The sequence below is a fragment of the Arachis ipaensis genome, chromosome B03, assembly GCF_000816755.2.
Source record: "Arachis ipaensis cultivar K30076 chromosome B03, Araip1.1, whole genome shotgun sequence".
Taxonomy (NCBI): domain Eukaryota; kingdom Viridiplantae; phylum Streptophyta; class Magnoliopsida; order Fabales; family Fabaceae; genus Arachis; species Arachis ipaensis.
This window is the reverse complement of record NC_029787.2, coordinates 71,706,603-71,728,587: the sequence shown is the minus strand read 5'-3', so window position 1 is coordinate 71,728,587 and position 21,985 is coordinate 71,706,603. Positions and strand designations below refer to the sequence as shown.

The 21,985-nt window shown below is 43.8% G+C and overlaps 2 protein-coding genes across 2 annotated transcripts; one reads left to right on the top strand and one right to left on the bottom strand.

Moving 5' to 3' along the window:
* On the top strand, positions 12,566–13,891 carry LOC107633280. Its single transcript, XM_016336921.1, has one exon. It carries the CDS (start codon positions 12,566–12,568, stop codon positions 13,889–13,891), a length of 1,326 nt encoding a protein of 441 aa, XP_016192407.1.
* LOC107633281 lies at positions 19,514–20,365 on the bottom strand. Its single transcript, XM_016336922.1, has one exon. It carries the CDS (start codon positions 20,363–20,365, stop codon positions 19,514–19,516), a length of 852 nt encoding a protein of 283 aa, XP_016192408.1.

Genomic DNA, 21,985 nt, shown 5'->3' with positions numbered 1-21,985 from the left:
GGATCTACAATAGGATTCTTATTGTGCTCTTGTACTATAACTGTATCTTGAACAATAATAGGCACAAAGACCTGATCATTGTCAGCTATAGAATCCTCATCAAAAGCTATATTCCTAATATTCCCTTCCCCCTCAAACTCAACTTCCTCAAGAGATCTCGCATTTCCCGTTTCAAAATAGACCTTGATGCAGGATTGTAAAACTTGTACCCCCGTGAACGCTCAGCGTAACCAATAAAGTAGCAACTAATTGTCCTTGAGTCCAATTTTCTTTCATGCGGCCTATAAGGTCGTGCCTCAGCTGGACATCCCCAAATATGCAAATGCTTTATACTGGGCCTTTTCCCAGTCCAAATTTTATATGGGGTTTTATTAACTCCTTTGCTTGGCACCCTATTAAGGATGTACACTGCGATCTTTAAGGCTTCTCCCCAGAGTGATTCAGGCAAGGAAGAATGATTAATCATACTTCTCACCATGTCTTTAAGAGTTCGATTCCTTCGCTCTGCAACACCATTCATGATAGGTTTGCCTGGCATGGTGTATTGCAGAACAATACCACACTCCTCTAGGAAAAGAGCAAAAGGCCTGGAACGTTGCTCACCTGAACCATCATATCTTCCGTAGTATTCACCACCACGATCAGATTTGACAGCTTTAATTTTCTTTCCAAGTTGAAGTTCAACTTCAGCTTTGAAAGACTTGAAAACATCCAAGGCTTGGGACTTTTCATGAATTAAATATAGATACCCGTAACGAGAGTAATTATCTATGAACGTAATAAAGTACCATTATCCATTCTAAGAGACAGTAGGGAATGGGCCACATATATCGGTATGTATCAGTTCTAAGACATCTTTAGCTCTCTCGGCACCTAATTTTCGTTCGTTTGTCCTTTTCCCCTTTATGCACTCAATACAGACTTCAAAGTCCGCCAAATTTAGGGGTCCAAAAATTCCATCCGACACAAGCCTCTGAATTCTCTATTTAGAGATGTGACCCAGGCGTTTGTGCCATAATGATGCCGAATTCTCATTTAGTTTTCGTTTTGTACCCGTTTGCAGTATTTCATTATTATAGGAATTTAAGTCAAGCCTATATAGATTATCCACCAAATGACCAGAGCAAATATTATTCGAATTATAGAAGAGACTGACTTTATTGTCTTCGAACGAACAAAAATAACCTGATTTGTCCAAACGAGAAACAGAAACCAAATTCCGTCTAAATGACGGTACATAAAATGTCTCTAATAAATCCAAGTAAAATCCACTTGAGGAACATAATCTAAAGGTTCCTATAGCTTCGACTGCAACTATATTATCGTCTGCCACATAGATGTATCTTTCAGTATCACTTGGCGGTCGGCTCCACAGGCAACCCTGCATAGTAACACTTACATGAGTAGTAGCAGCAGAATCTACCCACCAAGTATCAACAAGTGCATAACTTAAACTAGCCTCAGAACAAACGAAAGTAAGAATTATACCATTCTTTACACGCCATGTGGCATATTTGGTACAATCCTTCTTCATGTGTCCCACCTTCTTACAGAAAAAACAAGTTGAAACTTGATCGATGTTCTGGTGGCCAGGGATGAAAAAGGATTTAGCCACGATCGTGAATAAATGCCTGGTTTGTCAGAAGGTAAAAATCGAACATCAGAAACCATCAGAGGTATTGCAACCCCTTGGCATCCCGAAGTGGAAATGGGAAGACATATCGATGGATTTCGTCATAGGACTACCCCGTACTCAAGCAGGGCGTGACGCTATATGGGTCATCGTGGACCGGCTTACAAAGACTGCCCATTTTCTACCAGTTAAGGCAACCGACTCATTGGAAAGACTAGCCACGCTATATATCAGAGAGATCGTGAGGTTACATGGGGTACCAACGACCATAGTCTCGGATAGAGACCCAAGATTCACCTCGAGGTTTTGGAACGCATTACAGAAGGCATTCGGGACGAAATTGTGCCTAAGCACGTCATACCACCCGCAAACAGATGGACAAATGGAGAGGACCATCCAGACGTTGGAAGACATGTTACGAGCTTGTGTCCTAGACAGACCAGGAAAGTGGGAGAGTCACCTACCACTGATCGAGTTTGCTTATAACAACAGTTACCATGGTAGCATCGGGATGGCACCATATGAGGCACTGTACGGGCAAAGATGCCAATCTCCTTTATGCTGGTACGGACCAGAAGAGAAAGGCTAATTAAGACCGGAGTTAGTAAGACAGACCATGGAAGATATCAAGAGGATAAGAGAAAGAATGCGCACCACCCAAAGTCGACAAAAGAGTTATGCAGATCAACGAAGGAAACCCCTCGAATTTCAGAAAGGCGATCACGTATTCCTAAAAATCACCCCCACCACCGGGGTAGGGAGGGCTCTTAAGGTACAAAAACTAAGCCCCCGGTACCTGGGTCCATTTCAAATCCTCCGGCGTATAGGAAAGTTGGCATACCATCTTGCCCTACCACCAAATCTATCAAGACTACATGACGTGTTCCATGTGTCCCAACTCCGAAAATACCAGCACGATCCAAGCCATGTGTTGCAGCAAGAGGATGTAACACTCAAAGACGACCTGACTTTTGAACTACCAGCCATAGAGATTGTAGACAGAAGCACGAAGCAACTAAAGAGCAAGACGACACGACTGGTAAAGGTGGCATGGGATAGCGGCAATTCCAGAGACTACACATAAGAAAAAGAGGCAGACATGAGACAGAATCTCCCGGACTTATTTACAGGTAACAATCGTGGTGAGAATCTCCTTTTCTCCCCAACAGTAAGGAAATTTCAGTAGGACCCCTAAGTTATTTAAACGACCCTTATCGACCAAGTTCAGACATGGAATTTGGGGACAAATTCTTTTCTTATGGGGGTGATAATGTAACAACCACCCCTTCTAGAAACAAAATTAAATTTGAAGTTTGAAAATCAGTTAGGAGATAAGTTTAGAATTTTGAAATTTTGGATAGGAACTTGGTAACCACCCTTAGTTTGAAATTTAAAATATCCCAACCACCCCATCTCCAAATGTATATAAATAGGGGAGCACCCATAGGTAGAAAATCACTTCTCTCAAACACTTATCCTCTCCATTCTCTCTCTACAAAGAAATAACATTCTGTGGGCAAACATAAGAGGCAAGCTCAAAGAAGCGTTAGAAAAGAAGGTAGGGAATTATGCCTTTCTTACTTATGTTGGCATGTAGTATGCTTTATTTTGTTTTCTTCCATCCATGCATGACTATCATCTTTCATGTATTTTATGGCATGAATTATTCTTTGCTTATCTCTCACCTACATTGAGCATGATTATCTATTTTGTCAATTATACCCTCTTGAATCAATTAATATGTAACCCATATCTTTTCTATGTGCATTTACATGACCTTTTAATTACTATTCCTTTTATGTTGAGAGTACATGCCCCTTTATAACGTTTTATTAAATTATTTAACATTTCCTAATTTTACTATGTGCCTTTACATGACCTTTGATACCGTTACCTTATTATTATTCCTTTAATATTGAGAGTACATGCTCCTTTTTATATCTTGTTCAAGGAATCCTATTTTATTATATGCAACTAAATGACCCCTTATATCATTATGTTATTATTGCTCCTTTATTTTAAAGATACATTTACATGACCTTTTAATTACTATTCCTTTTATGTTGAGAGTACATGCCCCTTTATAACGTTTTATTAAATTATTTAACATTCCCTAATTTTACTATGTGCCTTTACATGACCTTTGATACCGTTACCTTATTATTATTCCTTTAATATTGAGAGTACATGCTCCTTTTTATATCTTGTTCAAGGAATCCTATTTTATTATATGCAACTAAATGACCCCTTATATCATTATGTTATTATTGCTCCTTTATTTTAAAGATCAAGGGTACATACTTCTTATAATATCTAATCCAAGTATTTCAAATACTCACTTTCTTACTATATACACTTAGATTATACTTTTTACATTATATCATTAATATCTTCTTAGGGTCAAGAGTACATGTTCCTCATAATTGTTTTATTCAGCTAATTAATATCCCTTATTTTATTATTAACTCTCATTTATACCGGTTTGAGCTCAATACCCTCCATATAAGTTATAAATTAAGAAAGAAAGAAGGCACAAATGAAAGCTTGAGTTCTATGTTTTCCTTAGATTTAATTATGATTATGTTGATGTTATCCTTCTATTTTCCTATATGTTTCCCCTTTCTTTTACACACATGTTTTACAAAAAAAGAAGATGCATATTACATGCCATGTTATACGCTTGTTTTTAAAATTCCGCACGTGGGCTGGAGATGGATATGGAGGTGTTACATAGCACTCCTACTGAGACGTTAGGTTCTCACTCCCTTTCTTTTCCCATACTATCTCCAGAGGAACATGGCACAGCGGATAGAGACGACGCAGTGCCCCCCTGAGGGTAACTTCTGAGTATGACCCCTCGAAGCACGCGTGGGTAGTTGCGACCACTACTACCGTGCTCCAAACTATCTACTTAGGTCGAGAACTCGTAGAAGAACCCCAGCTGCCCGTCATAACCTTCCTAGATAGGGACGCTTCAACATCTAGGAAGCGGTCATCCAAGGTGGTACACCTTGAGTCCGACCCCGAGACCGAGGAAGAGAAATCCGACAACCCTGGCCAGAAGGAAGACACCATGGAGGAGGACCCAGAGGATAAGTTGAACCCTGGTGGAAGCCCAAAGGTGGAATACGTGCCCTACTCCCCCATTTCGGTACCCCGTCGAGTTTTGGTTCATCCCACGCAACGGAACCGGGTCTTCACTGCGCGAAAGGGTGTTGGAGGGAGACCCCTGGTACCTTGATTCATAAATAACTGAAGAGTCCTGATCAAGGATGGGATAGGATGCAAGTATGGGAGCCTCTTCGACGAGATTAGTTTAGGACGTATTAGTTTCCTTTCTTGTTTTAGTTTACTATAAGTATTTCATACTCACGGTTAAGATGCTATTTCATTTTTATTAAAATTCCAACGTTTTAGTGCTACCCATTTTCCGTTCTACGCGCATTTACTCCTTCGTTGCGTAACGATTTAGTCATTTCTTTGCTTAATCGAGTGTGACACCTTATTTTAAAGACCCCCACGATAGTATAAAACTTAGGGTGTTACATTATTGGTATCAGAGCAAAGTCGATCCTAGGATATATGACTAATGAAGCCTCTTCCTATGGTTATCCATAAAAAGGGAATGTCCAGCAGTTCCCCCACCCTCTGCCGATGCACCCCAACGTCAAGGACGAGTCTTTGCCCTCAGCAGGTCTGTCAGAGGGTGTGCATCCTCATTTCAGGTAGATCATACCTTGCTAACCTAGTGTGCCTCCCTTTAGTAGGATTAGTCATCATCCTAGGAATGGACTGGCTCAACGAAAATCGAGTCTTGTTAGATTGTTTTGAGAGAAAAGCCATCTTCCCTTCTCAATCCATACGAGACACACGTGACCTTCCAAGATCCTCCGAAGACACCAGTACGAGGCAAGAATATGCCTTGCTAAATTCGGTAAAAGCAGACTCCCATCAGGAGTTCTGTGAGATACCAGTAGTACACGACTTTTCAGATGTCTTTCCCGAAGATATACCCTCGTTTCCCCCAACACGAGAGGTTGAGTTCTCCATAGAATTGATACCTGGGACAGGGCCAATCTCCAGAGCCCCTTACCGGATGGCTCCAGTGGAGCTCACTGAACTGAAGAACCAACTAGAGGAGCTGCTGTAAAAAGGATGCATCAGACCAAGCGTCTCTCCCTGGGGAGCTCCATTATTGTTTGTGAAGAAAAAGGACGGTAGCATGCGTCTTTGCATGGACTATAGGCAACTCAACAAAATCACGGTGAAGAACAAGTATCCCCTCCCAAGAATAGATGACTTAATGGACCAACTACAAGGTGCAACAGTGTTCTCAAAAATCGACCTGAGATCAGAGTATCATCAAATAAGGGTAAGAGAGGAAGACATTTCAAAGGCAGCATTTCGAATGAGATACGGACACTACGAGTTCACAGTAATGTCTTTTGGGTTGACCAATGCCCCCGCCGTCTTTATGGACTACATGAATAGAATTTTTCGACCTTACCTCGACAGTTTCGTGGTGGTATTCATAGATGATATTTTGATTTTCTCCAAGACAGAAGAAGAACACAGGGAGCACTTGCGTGTAATACTGGGAACCCTTCGAGAGAAAAAGTTGTACGCAAAACTATCCAAGTGTAAGTTTTGGATGAAGGAGGTACAATTTCTTGGACACATGGTTTCCGGCGACGGAATATTAGTGGATCCCAGTAAGATAGACTCGGTACTAAACTGGGAAAGGCCGACGTCAGTCACAGAAATAAGAAGTTCTTTTAGGATTGGCGGGCTACTATATAAGGTTCATAAGAGGGTTTTCTCAACTAGCCCTGCCATTAACCCGTTTAACTAGGAAGGATACCCCGTTTGCTTGGACGCCAGACTGCGAAAGAAGCTTCCAAGAGTTAAAGTGTCGCTTGACATCCGCCCCAGTACTAGCCTTACCTAACCCCGACATGGCCTTCGAAGTTTACTGCGACGCCTCAGGACAAGGATTGGGTTGCGTACTAATGCAATTCAAAAAGGTAGTGGCGTATGCGTCAAGACAACTGAAGACCCACGAAGCTAACTATCCAACTCACGACCTTGAACTAGCCGCGATAGTATTTGCGCTGAAGACATGGAGGCATCATTTGTACGGAGTTAGGGTTTCAAGTATTCTCCGATCATAAGAGCTTAAAGTACCTGTTCGACCAGAAGGAACTCAACATGCGACAAAGGAGGTGGATGGAGTTTCTTAAAGACTACGATTTCGTTCTAAATCACCACCCAGGGAAGGCTAACTTGGTGGCTGACGCTCTGAGTCGGAAGGTACTCAAGGCATCATGGCTGATGATAAAAGAGGCAGAGTTGATAAGGAATTTCAGAGACATGAACTTACAAGTCACCCTCGCTCCAAAAAGCATATGTCTGAACCACCTAACAGTGGCAAGTCAATTCAAAGAACAAATAACTAAGGCACAGAGTTCCGACCCCAACTTTCAAGAAACCCTACGCCTTGTCAAAGAAGAAAGATTGAAGGGCTTCACCGAAGGAGAGGACAAGGTATGGAAATACCAAGGTTGAATCTGTGTCCCAAGGGAAGGAGACCTTCAAAGCAAGATTGCGGAAGAAGCACACAGAGGAGATTTTACCATTCATCCTGGCATGACGAAGATGTACCATGATTTGAAGAAGATGTTCTGGTGGCCAGGGATGAAAAAGGATTTAGCCACGATCGTGAATAAATGCCTGGTTTGTCAGAAGGTAAAAATCGAACATCAGAAACCATCAGGGGTATTGCAACCCCTTGGCATCCCGAAGTGGAAATGGGAAGACATATCGATGGATTTCGTCATAGGACTACCCCGTACTCAAGCAGGGCGTGACGCTATATAAGTCATCATGGACCGGCTTACAAAGACTACCCATTTTCTACCAGTTAAGGCGACCGACTCATTGGAAAGAGTAGCCACGCTATATATCAGAGAGATCGTGAGGTTACATGGGGTACCAACGACCATAGTCTCGGATAGAGACCCAAGATTCACCTCGAGGTTTTGGAACGCATTGCAGAAGGCATTCAGGACGAAATTGTGCCTAAGCACGTCATACCACCCCGCAAACAGATGGACAAACGGAAAGGACCATCCAGACGTTGGAAGACATGTTACGAGCTTGTGTCGGATAGAGACGACGCAGTGACCCCCCTGCGGGTAACTTCTGAGTATGACCCCTCGAAGCACGCGTGGGTAGTTGCGACCACTACTACCGTACTCCAAACTATCTACTTAGGTCGAGAACTCGTAGAAGAACCCCAGCTGCCCGTCATAACCTTCCTAGATAGGGACGCTTCAACATCTAGGAAGCGGTCATCCAAGGTGGTACACCTTGAGTCCGACCCCGAGACCGAAAAAGAGAAATTCGACAACCCTGACCAGAAGGAAGACACCATGGAGGAGGACCCAGAGGAGAAGTTGAACCCTTGTGGAGGCCCAAAGGTGGAATACGTGCCCTACTCCCCCATTTCGGAACCCCGTCGAGTTTTGGTTCATCCCACGCAACGGAACCAGGTCTTCACTGCGCGAAAGGGTGTTGGAGGGAGACCCCTGGTACCTCGATTCATAAATAACTGAAGAGTCCTGATCAAGGATGGGATAGGATGCAAGTATGGGAGCCTCTTCGACGAGATTAGTTTAGGACGTATTAGTTTCCTTTCTTGTTTTAGTTTACTATAAGTATTTCATACTCACGGTTAAGATACTATCTCATTTTTTATTAAAATTCCAACGTTTTAGTGCTACCCATTTTCCGCTCTACGCGCATTTACTCCTTCCTTGCGTAACGATTTAGTCATTTCTTTGCTTAATCGAGTGTGACACCTTATTTTAAAGACCCCCACGATAGTATAAAACTTAGGGTGTTACATTATGATAAAGACATTGGTAGCTAAAGCCATAGTTTCTGGGTTAGAACAAAAAGAACATGCAGTAAATATTAGTTAATTAATGGGTAAAAATCCATATTGAGATATCTAGCACAACATTAATTTTCAATCTTTGGATAGAAAAATTAACTGTAAGTGATACTCTCATTGCAGTAATCAAATATTGTCAAAATTTCATTCATACATTAAGCCTTTCTTTGGACCGACTTAATGCGCACATGGAAACTTTAACTTCGCAACCTATTTATTACCGCATATATTTTCTATTAATTGGCCAAACAATAACCTTCCTTTGGGCCGATTATTGGCCGCATAATTAATAGAAAATAAACAAAAGTGTGCAATGCTTATTATTTGGCCAAACAACAAACTTCCTTTGGGCCGATTATTGTTCGCATAAATAATAAGCATTACTTTATTCTTAATTAGTTACCCAAATATTTATTTACCATTAATATGTGTATGTAATTTGGTCAAATATAGGCCTTCCTTTGGGCCGACCAATATTCGCATGAATTACATGTCACCATATTCCTAATGTTAATAATAAATCAATTTTCACAAAAGATGCTACTTTGGCAGCATAATGTTCAATTAATTTATTCCAAAACTAAACTTTTATAAAATAGATGGGTATACTAATCCAAATTGTTACTAGTTTCTTTATGTAACAATTAAATAATATTTTTTATTATTCAAATATTATTAATATGTATACATAACTTGGCCAAATATAGATCTTCCTTTAAGTAGATCAATATTCGCATAAGTTACATATACATAATAATCCTTATATCTCATACGGATAATTAATTTAGTAATTAATTTTAATGTATATATAATATTTTTTATATTCCTTCATTTTCGTTTTTTTAAATGGTAATTAATACTATATGAAACAGTAATATATATTGTAGCTTGAGTCTTCAAACTTTTAAAGTTTTATACATGTTCTTACTTTTTGTTGTTGAACTGACCAAAATGAATAATGAATTTTTTAAAGTATGTTATCAAATCAAATTAGTCACTATGTGTTACGGATCCGGCCCAACATCCCGGATCCAAAACCGAACCCGACACCGGTTCCCCGGGTCCGACCCGTTCCTCACTTCTAGAAGGCCCGAAAACGGCATTCTCAGACTCCTAACCGACTTTCGAATTCAAACGCCCCCCTTATCTTAACCAAATAAGATAAGATAAGATATCTTCCACCACCTATAAATAGAGGGCTCAGGCCCCTCCAGGTATGGATTCATTCCACACACTTTCGACCTCTTAGATCCATTCTGACTTGAGCGTCGGAGTGTCTTTGCAGGTACCCCCCCCATTGCTCCAGTCAAGCGACCCGGCTCCAGCACTATCCGCGGGTTCCCGATCCACCTTTCAAACCGTACCAGAGACATTTCGTACATTGGCGCCGTCTGTGGGAAACCTGCATAAGCTGGGCACAATGGGGGACGCCCTAGTGGAAAACCCCTCAAGCCAGGATGATTCTCAACCGATCAATCCAACCCCCGAACACCGTGAAGTCCCGAACCAAGCGAGAATAGCAAGCGCTATCCAAAACACGAACGATCGCGACATCACGAACCGACGACACCCTGAGAAAACCAGCGACAAAGCAGCACAGATCATCCAAGATCTCTGCCTCCGAGTTCAGGAACTCGAAGGCAAGATAACCAATAAAGGAAAACACAACGACGAGCACGGAAGCCATGCAACCTCCAGATCAAGATCTCACCGCGGTAGGCCGCCAACCCGACGACACGACGGAAGAAACGGTCGCAGCTCATCACGCGATCACAGACACGAAAAATCGCCAGAACGGCGATATAATAAGAAACATAACCGCAGCGCTTCTCAAGATCTAAGTTATCAACATCACTCGGACGAAGATCGGAGAGACCGAAACACCAAACGCACGAGAAACGACCATACAATAATGGGAGCTACACCCTTCACAGAAAGAATCCTAAGGGCAAAACTCCCCAAAGGCTTCGACAAACCTACCGACATGAAATACGATGGAACCAAAGATCCCCAAGAACATCTAACGGCCTTTGAGGCCAGAATGAACCTAGAAGGAGCGGCCGACGCGGTCCGATGCAGAGCCTTCCCGGTAACCCTCGCCGGGCCAGCGATCAAATGGTTCAACGCCCTCCCGAACGGATCCATAGCCAGCTTCCACGATATTACACGAAAGTTCATGGCCCAGTTCACCACCAGGATCACCAAAGCCAAACACCCCATCAGCTTACTAGGGGTCACGCAAAAACAAGAAGAATCCACAAGAAAATACCTCGACCGCTTCAACGACGAATGCCTAACGATCGACGGACTCACGGATTCCGTCGCAAGCCTTTGCCTGACCAATGGGCTGATGAACGAAGATTTTCGCAAACACCTCACCACCAGACCAGTATGGACCATGCATGACATCCAGAACGTCGCCAAAGACTACATCAACGACGAAGAGGTCAGCCAAGTCGTCGCGGCCAACAAGCGGCAGCACGGCAACAACCAACGCGGCAACTCGGCTTCTCACCATAACGCAACACCCAAAGAGAATCAACGAGACCACCCGAGACCGACCAACCGGACACCGAGAATAGGTAAATTCTCCAATTACACACCCCTAACCGCACCAATTACCGAGATATACCACCAAATAGCGGACCGAGGCATCATTCCAAAAGCCCGCCAACTCAAGGAAAGGACAGGAGGCAACAAAACCCTTTACTGCGAATACCACCGAGGCTACGGTCACAAAACGCAGGATTGTTTCGACCTTAAAGACGCCCTTGAACAAGCCATACGAGACGGCAAACTCCCAGAATTTACCAAAATCATCAGAGAACCGAGACGCGCGGAGAGAGACAGGTCATCGGAGAGAGAAGGACGTCACCCGAGAACCCAAAAGCGACCCCCAAGAGAAAGTCCAGAAGAAGACCCGACCATCATAGTAAACGTCATCACGGGAAAGGATGCACCATGCAAGTCAAAATCCAAGATAAAAAAGGACCTCCAGGTAATGGCCGTCACAAACCAAGCCCCAACTCCCATGTCCGACAAAGCAATAACCTTCCTACCCGAGGACTGCCAGCACGGCACCGCAGCCGAAGACGCACCCTTCGTGATCTCGGCGAAGATCGGAACCGGGCTAGTCCGAAGAATACTAGTAGACACCGGCGCCGATTCCAACATCCTCTTTCGAGGGGCCTTCGACAAGCTTGGGCTCCGCGACGAAAATCTCCAAACGCACCGCAACGGCGTCACGGGACTCGGAGACAACTTCCTCAAACCGGAAGGCTCCATCACACTCCCCCTCACCATAGGAACCGGTAACAGGAGGAGGACGCTCATAGCTGAATTCGTGGTCCTAAAAGACTCCACTGCCTACAACGTCATCCTCGGAAGAAAGACGATCAACGACTTTTCGGCCGTCATCTTTACCAAATACCTCCTTATGAAGTTCGTAGCGGAGGACGACTCCATCGGGACTATCCACGGAGATCGGGAGATCGCGGCAGAATGCGACAACACCAGCCTGGCTTTACGGAAAAAATACCGCGACGCAGCCGGGATATTCCTGGCCGACCTAGATGCCCGACAAGATGGCCAACCTAGACCCGAACCAGAAGGCGACATGGAAAAACTACAAATAGGACAGACCAAGGACGAATACACCTTCATCAACAGGAACCTCCCCTACGACCTGAAAGAAGACCTTTCCCAATTTTTAAAACAAAACAGAGACCTGTTCGCCTTCACTCCAGCCGACATGCCGGGGATAGATCCCGACTTCATGTCCCACCGACTAGCGGTGAACCCCAAAGCCAAACCCGTAGCACAAAGAAGAAGAAAAATGTCAGCAGACCGAGCGGCCGAAGTCAAAAGACAAGTACAAGCCTTGCTCAAAGCAAACTTCATCCGAGAACTTCCCTACACAACCTGGTTAGCAAACGTTGTACTTGTAAAGAAATCCAACGGAAAATGGCGTTAAGCTAATGAAAAAAGGGGCCCCCTTCAAGTGGGAAGCAAAATGCGAAGAAGCATTCCAACACTTTAAAAGAGTCCTAGCGGAACCACCGGTTCTCGCCAAACCCCAAACAGGGGAAACCCTATACTTATACCTCTCCATAACGGAAGAAACGCTCGCGGCAGCACTCATCCGAGAAAACAAGAAAAAGGAGCAAAAACCTATATACTTCACAAGCAAAGTCCTGCAAAACGCAGAAACCCGCTACTCGCGCCTAGAAAAACTAGCCTTTGCCCTCCTCACGGCGTCCCGACGCCTGCGGCAATATTTTCAAGCCCACCCCGTAACGGTCCGAACCGACCAAGCAGTCAAACAGGTACTACAGAAGCCCGACCTAGCGGGTAGAATGCTAGCATGGTCTGTCGAACTATCCCAATTCGACATCAAGTTCGAACCCCGATACGCAATCAAAGCGCAGGCCATGGCCGACTTCATCGCAGAAATGACCCCGGGAAACACCCCTCCCGAGGCATGGAAACTACACGTCGACGGCTCATCGAATGTCACTTCCGGAGGCGCCGGAGTCATTCTAGAAAGCCAAAACGGTGTCGTGATCGAACAATCAGTCAGATACGACTTCCCGGTCTCAAACAACCAAGCAGAATACGAGGCCCTCCTGGCAGGCCTAACCCTAGCCAGCGAAGTCGGGGCAAAAATTCTGGAGATCAACACGGATTCGCAAGTAGTCAGTTCCCAAATCAACGGAGACTACCAAACGCGAGATCCCCTACTACAACAATACCTCGCCAAGGTCAACAAACTAAAAGAAGAATTCGACCAGGTAATCATACAGCACGTCCCAAGGGAAAGAAACGCCAGAGCCGACCTCCTCTCCAAACTTGCTAGCACCAAACCAGGACACGGCAACAAATCGCTAATTCAGGAAGTCGTCAAAACGCCGTCCGTATCTCTAACAGCCGATGCCCACCTAACACACTCCCACTACAAGTCATGGACCCATCCCATCCTACAATACCTCCTCAACAGGGAACTGCCCGAAGACCCTAAAGAGGGAAAACGAATAAAGAGGGAGGCCGCCGGTTATACGGTCGTCGCAGGACAACTATACAAACGCGGATTCTCGCAACCCCTGCTCAAATGCGTCGAGAATGTCCCAAATACGGAACTAAAACACGGCCACGACTGGAGGACCGATCACCCTCCAGGCCCAACCCGCGGATATCCATATAAACCCGACCACACGACGGTCCATTCATCCCAAACACGGGAAAAAGACAAATTAAACGGAATAGCTTTTTACGAAAAGAGCCCGAACGGCTCGAAAAATCGTTAAAAACGAAAAACCAAAGTTACGGAGTCACGGTTACACGGCCCACGGCCAAACCAAATATATCCAAAAAACAAAGTCTAAAAAAGCGGGAGAACAAAAGATTACAAGATAAAGCTACTCGAGGTCGACTATCCGGCCATCACGAACGGTCTTGAATGCGCCCATCACGGACGCATCCACTCCCGGAGCAAGCACCAAGGCCTGCGCCTTCATCGTCTCCTCAGTAGCAGCAATGGCATCCTTAGCATCGGCCAACAGTTCAGTTTTCTCCCTCTTCAATGTAGCAACCTCGGCAGTCAGAGCCTCCATCTCACCAAGAAGTACGGCAGCCCGGGAACCCGCATCAGAAGCCTTACGCCGCTCCTCGCCCAGCTGAGAAAGAAGTGAAGTCTCAACCTCGGAAAGACGGAGAATCTCCGCCCCAGCTTCCTCAGAAGACTTCACCGCCTTCCCCCTCGCAATCTCGGCAGCATCGAGCTCCTCTTTCAACTTAGCCACCTCGGCCTGAGATTGGCGAAGCTTCTTATCCAACAAACCGACCTGAGCCATCACAGGCTCAGCCTTCCGAACAACAACAGCAGAGCGAAGGAGAGCACGGTACACCGACTTGGCCTGGAACGAGACATCACAGCCATCAAAATAAGGCTCCGTACCAGGCATCAAATGCTGATCAATAAACCCCGGAGCGTCAAAACGACGATCCATCACACTCGGCACCAAACCCTCCTCAAAAGTCTCGCTGCTCGGGTCCTCGGGCCTCTTTCTCTTCCGAGAAGCCTCAGCAGCCGACACTACCACAACCTCAGGAGAGTTCACATGGCCAGGGGAAACTTGAACCTCTGCCCGAGCAGCCGAAGAAATCACCTCCTGGGAAACCGGTTGAGATTCCACGGCAGGATTGGAGACAGGGGTCGAAGGAGACGAGGATCCCTCCTCCCGACCCATCGCCGCCTTCAACCTAGCCAGAGAAGTCAGCCCACCAGCCATCTCAACTGAAAGAAATAAAAAATAAAAAGATTACAAAAAGCAAGAATATAACATGCGAAATCGGAAAAAGAAGGCAAAGCACACACCGATATACGCCCGACAAGCCTCGGGATCCCCCATAACGTCCCGAGGATTCAACGGACGCTCACCAAATAAATGCCACAAAATATTGGCAACGTCCTTATCCTCCTGGGACAAGCCATTATACGTGAACTTAGTTAAAATCGACGGACCAGCCTGGAAATTCCAGTATGTCGGAAACCGACGAACACCCTCCGGTGACAGCCAGAATGGATGGTGCCCCTGGACGGGACGCACCTTAAAATACTCCCATCCTCCGCCGTTGCATACCTAAAACAGGGAGGAGCACCACCATCAGCCTGCTAACCCTAGACAGAAGCAAGACAGAAACCTACACACCACTACCAAACCAATGCGGCGGCACACCGCCATCACCGAACGAATACGGCGGTGATCAACCCCTCCAAAAACTCAAACAAACCCCCCCAACCAAAAGAGGCTAGTTCAACGCAAAACTAAAAACAGGCAGAACAAATGCATGGCAAAAAACAGAGCAGCATTCACAAAATAACAAGAAAAAAATAGACGAAACGCGCTAACCTGGAAATGCAGGAAGAACACTTGAGGAAGCTTGAAAAGCAGGAGCAGCAAGCAAAAACCAAAAACTAAAGAGAGAGATTCTTCAGAAGAGAATGGAAAAAGGAAAAGAAAAGGGAAGTGAGCGAGGGAACTGAAATAAAAATCCAAAACGGTTTCAAAGGAAGAGCTAAAACTGACACAATTACCCCTAGGCACAGTTAAAACTAGTAGGGGCAGAAAAGGGAAAACGTCCCCTCACATTTAATGACCCCCCTCGAAAAAAGAAACTGATAAAGCATCGAAGAACGCAACAGACACGGTAGAAGCGGAGGAGTCTCGTCAAACCAAAGAACGGTCAGACGAGCCCCCCAGCAAAACCGGAACCAAGGCACCGACCTCCCCCTAGAAAAATAGACGAACTCCCGAGACGAACCGAAGCTCACGGACAGACATCACGCCTCTCAAGCGACGGACCGACCTTGTTCGCTCCCCCGCTGCGGGGGCAACTGTTACGGATCCGGCCCAACATCCCGGATCCAAAACCGAACCCGACACCGGTTCCCCGGGTCCGACCCGTTCCTCACTTCTAGAAGGCCCGAAAACGGCATTCTCAGACTCCTAACCGACTTTCGAATTCAAACGCCCCCCTTATCTTAACCAAATAAGATAAGATAAGATATCCTCCACCACCTATAAATAGAGGGCTCAGGCCCCTCCAGGTATGGATTCATTCCACACACTTTCGACCTCTTAGATCCATTCTGACTTGAGCGTCGGAGTGTCTTTGCAGGTACCCCCCATTGCTCCAGTCAAGCGACCCGGCTCCAGCACTATCCGCGGGTTCCCGATCCACCTTTCAAACCGTACCAGAGACATTTCGTACACTATGTAATATGAAAAAATTAAAAACTATTATTCATACATTAAAATTAATCATTAAAATTAGTTATTAAATAATGTGTATAAATATATGTGTAATTTATTTTATTTTTAATATGTATTTATATTTTAATAGTTGATATTAATGTACTTAATAAAAGAATAAAAAATTATATAGTCAAAATGTTGTTGGAATTTAGGAGAAAACTAAAACGATCGACAACACAATGAAACACTGTCAAATTCTAACTCAACCGTAATAGGTAGCCTGTAAAAATCTACCCCAACTTGGAGAATGTGTCAAGCTCCTCTCGTCAATACTAGTCTTCTTAGTTCTTACAACAATTATTATTATTATTTTTATATATTTTTCCACGGAAGATATATAGCCGATTTTCAAATTGGGACAGGCATAGATGCAGTTAGTTTTTAGATTATCTACTCATAGAATCTCAGTAATCGCAATAAACTATGGCAAAAAACAATTAATGACATTATTATTCCAATGGAGTTGGAACTTGGAAGGCGCGCTACTGGGGCTCGTCAATTATTGTTGGTATAAAATTTCACATTTCTTAAAAAAAATCTTATATCTTTTTATAATAAGTTTAAATAACTTATTTTTAAACTCATTTTTTTAGACTCATTAATATAATATCATAGCAAAGTTAAAATCGTTATTCGTCAAGTTTCATGCTCTAACTTTTTATCCAATTTTAAATATAAGTGTGTATAAAATTTCACGTTGTCTAAAAACAATAATATTAAAAGAGACAAAAAAAAGTTAGAATTTAACTTATTTAATATTTATTAATTATTGCAACAATTAATCTAATACTATCTAATATTACTCTTCTAATCGATAATTTTAAGTTAGTGAAATTTCACGCTGTCAATGCTCTCAGCTATATATAGAGGTATCGTTTATGTTCATCATCATTCACATGGCATGCAATGATTCATACATGCATAAACATTAGTTGATTGGTTCATTGACTTCATTCCATAGTTTTATACCTTCTGATTTTATGCTTAGTTATGTTTAGAATTTTTCCTAGAAGATACTTCAACAAATTCTTTTTTTCTGACAATTTTTTCCTTCATTTTTCCTGTTCTTTTAATTTTGACTGACTAGAAATCACAAAAAATTCTGAAATTCAATTTATTTGAAATTCGAATTTTTATATATCCAATTCTTCAACTCTCTCAATCTTGCTTTCCTCTATTACGAGCTTGGTATTGAAAAAGAAAGAAGGTGTACAGAACAGAATCCATGTACGCACAAGATTGTTGATGCCGCCGTACCTGATGGCTCCAACGTTTAGTGGAATCGTGATGATTAAGGAGACGGCAACGGTGGTGTTAGGGGTTGCGGCGGTGGATGAGATAGCGACAGATTTCGTAGAAAAAACACCTTTATTAGTGGAATCCATGTACGCACAAGATTGTATGACCTGTATAACGGATTTCGTAGAAAAAACACCTTTATTGTCAAACTTCCACATCACATTGTCCTCTCGCCTAGCTGACAGCTTCACTGGCCTTAACCTCTCATGGAGCTGATGGAGAAGTTCTAGCTCCTATTGAAACAACTCTCTCCTCCATTGAAAATTCCATATCCACTCTAACCCATTCCAAAACCCGCAGTCCCCAATGCAAAATCCTTGTTGGCTTGAAATAGAGAAGAGTCTTGAAAAACTCACTTTCAGAGCACCATCTAGAACCCAGTTATCCTCCCAAAACCGGGTTTTTCTCCCATTGCCAGGCCACTAACCACTTTATCACGAATCCGTGGTTCCTTGATATTCAGCTGACAAATGTCTTTCCAAGGCCTTCCAATTCCTGGTAAAGACTGAGTTGGCAGCATTACATCCGGGTTCAACTTGATGCAAGAACACACAATCCTTTTCCACAGTGGGCACTCCTCCTTGGAAAACTGCCACCACCACTTAAACAGGAGCGCTATATTCCTCAGCACTGCATCACCAACCCCCAATATCCCAGCTTTCTTTGGGGCCTGAACCAACTCCCACTTGACCAAAGATATACCAGAGTGACCGTCCTCCTTGCACCACATAAAATTCCTTTGTAATGCAATAATCTTATCTGCCACTGCCTTCGGCATCTTTTACAGACTCAGGTAATATATGGGGAGGCTATTCAAGACCGATTTGATAAGTACAAGCTTACCCGCTTTATTTAAAACCTTCGCTTTCCTTAAGCTAAGCTTCTGTTCCACCTTATCAATGATTGGTTTCCAAGTCTTCACTAGTCGCGGATTCGCTCCCAGAGAAATCCCCAAGTATCTACTGGTAACGCGGCTTGCTGGCAGCCCAGTAGTCGACACGCATTATTGATCCATCCCTGCTCACAGTTTACCGAAATCAGATTCGATTTATCAAAATTGATGCTCAGCCCGGACATCAGCTTGAAGCACCGCAACAGCCTCTTATAGTTTATAATTGTTTTAGTCTTCGGTGGGCAAAACAAAATGGTGTCATCCGCAAATTGTAAGTGCGACAGTTCAACATGATCTCCCCCTACCAGCAGTGGTGCAATGCGCCCATTCCTCACAGCATCCCCTACCATTCTATGCAAAACGTTGACTACTAGTACAAACAAGAGTGGAGAAAGTGGGTCTCCTTGCCTTAGAGCTCTCTCCATCTTGAATGGTTTAGATGGTGACCCGTTTACCAGGACTTCCAGAGTAGCCGTAGTAACACACTCCTTTACCCAATTCTTCCATCTTTGGCCAAAGCCTATTTTCTGAAGCACAACATCCACAAAACTCCATCTTACTCTGTCATAAGATTTTTAAAAATCCAGTTTGATAATAGCTGCTGTCTTTTTCCGAGTCTTCAGCCAATGAACTGTCTCGCAGGCTATGAGTGCGCCATCATGAATTTTCCTACCCTTTATAAACGTCGTCTGCGTCTCCCCTACCAACCCTGGCATGATAGCTCGCATCCTTCCCACCAACACTTTCGAAATAACTTTATACACACACCCCACCATGCTAATCGGACGAAAGTCCTTCACCTCCTTTGCACCTTCAAACTTTGGGACTAAGACCACCCATGTTACATTCACATCCGTTGGTAGCTTAGCACTTCGAAAGAACCCCATCACCGATGTTATGAACTCCGGCCCAATATCCTCCTAACATTTCTTGATAAAGTTCATATTGTACCCATCACTCCCTGGGGCCTTGGAAGATTCGCAGTCCCACACTGCCTCCCTTATTTCCTCTTCCGACGGCAGCACTTCCAGTGCTTCAGCCTCCTCTAGCTGGATATTCTTTACCAAACCATCCCTGAATCCAATTCTCGGAACATATTCCTGGCGATATAAGTCCTTGTAGAACTTTCTAATTTCACCTTTTATTCTCACCTGATTACGCACAAGTCTTCCATGTATCATCAGGGAATCTATCCTGTTATTCCGTCTTCTGGCTGAGGCAATGTTATGGAAGTATCTGGTATTCTTATCCATGTTGGCAGCATGCTTGGACCGAGACATCTGTTTCCAGTGAAGTTCCTTCCTCACATACCATTTTTTACAAAATCTCACGAGTGCCTTCCATCTGGCCTCTGTTGTACCATCATATATCCCATCACTAACCAACTTGGCGATCTCCTCCTCAAACTGCTGGAGTTTCTTATCCATGTCCCTGAAGTTATCCTTGTGCCATTTCCGCAGTGGTACTGTTAAAGCCCTCAGTTTACATGTGAACTGGGCCTCTCCCAAGCTTCTCCATTCATTTTTTACCATTCTCAGAAATCCCTCATGTGTAAACCAGGAGTCCAGACTTCTGAAAGGTCTTGGGCCCCCTCTTAATCTTGTACCTTTTAAAATCAGCGGGCAGTGATCCGACAACCCCCTTGGGCCCCCTTTTAGCCGAATATCCGGAAACCTCTCAGTCCATTCAACATTGACCAGCACTCTATCAATCTGACTACATGATCGTCTCCTAAACCATGTATACTTTCTATCAGTAAGAGGCAAATCCATCAACTGGTCATGCACCCAACTCTTAAACTCTTCCGCTGTTGCCGGCAAGCTAGCCCCCCCCCCTTTTTGATCCTCTCCCTAGCCGCCCCTACAGACTCCAACAATTTCCACCCGGCAGTACTAATTCCCCAAAGCCGTGCAACATCATATTTAGTAAGTACTTCCTTTTTTGTTTCAATCTGTCCTAACATGTTCAAGTTATATTTATTCTTCAAGGATTTCACCATACTCAATCTTCCGTTCCCCCTCAACCCCCTAATGTTCCAACAGCTCACAATCATTTAAACAAATTTTTACTCACCTTGTTCTTATTCTTTGGTCGACTCCTTCTTGCCTTTTCTTTTTGCTTCGCCAATCTTTGCTTCGCCGCTATTTCTTCATTTTGTGCTTGCAAAATCCCTATAATGTCTACGTCTTCATCATATAAGATCGCTGATGGTGTTTTTGCGAAAAACGAATTTTCCAAACACACGAAACTAACCAGCAAGTGCACCGGGTCGCATCAAGTAATAAAACTCACGGGAGTGAGGTCGATCCCACAGGGATTGATGGATCAAGCAACTTTAGTGGGTGATTAGTTTAGTCAAGCTATCATTTAAGTGAGATTGGGTGAAATTGTATCCAACAGAAAGTAAATGATAATGAATTTAAAGTTGCAGAGTGTAAATTGGCGAGTAACTTAAAGAGCAAGAAATGTAAATTGTAAGAATCTTAAATTGCAAGAAAAGTAAAATTGCATTAAATGTAAAGGGGAGTGGGTGCTGGAAATTAAAAGAAAGCAATAGATCAAGTAACTGGAAAGTTAAATTGCAAGAAGAATAAAAGGAATTAGGATTTGGGATGCACAATTAAACAAGGAAATATGCAGAGCAATAAATCCGAGGAAGTAGTATTATATATGGTTGGAAAGCTCTGAATGTCAGCTTTCTAACCCAATTAGAATCACTTCAATTGGACATCTATAACTCAAGTTATGCTCATTTGAAGAGGGCAGGGTCGCTGGCTTTGGTGTGCAACGTTTGAGGTAAAGTTTGCCTCAAACGTGGTCGAAAACGCCAGATTTTGGAGGCTCAAACGCATTGTCCACCCCATAATATTATACATTTTTGGAAAGCCCTGAATGTCTACTTTCCAATGCCGTTGGAAGCGCATCATTTGGAGCTCTACAGCTCGAGTTATACTCCGTCGAAGGTGCAGAGGTCAGTTGGCCTCACTGCAGGTTGCCATCATGTTCGTTTATGTACATTGCGGGGCAGTTTTCTCCCTCAATTTTAGTGTCCACCATACAGTGCCATATATGCTTGGAAAGCTCTCGATTCTTACTTTCCATTGCTTTTTGAATCACCTCATTTGGAGCTCTGTAGCTCAAGTTATTCTTGTTGGAAGTATACCCCTTTAGGCTGTGAGGCGCCAACGTTTGCCAAAAAGCTTGAGGCAAACGTTGGCACAAGCTTTTCTCCTCCAGGGTATTGTTGTGTGGTGCCAACGTTTGCCAAAAAGCTTGAGGCAAATGTTGGCGCAAGCTTTTGCTCCATCCAGGGTGTTTTCAACTCTTCCAAAAGTTTGAACTAAAGTTTGAGGCAAACTTTGGCTCAAGCTTTTTGTCCTCTCTTGCTCTTT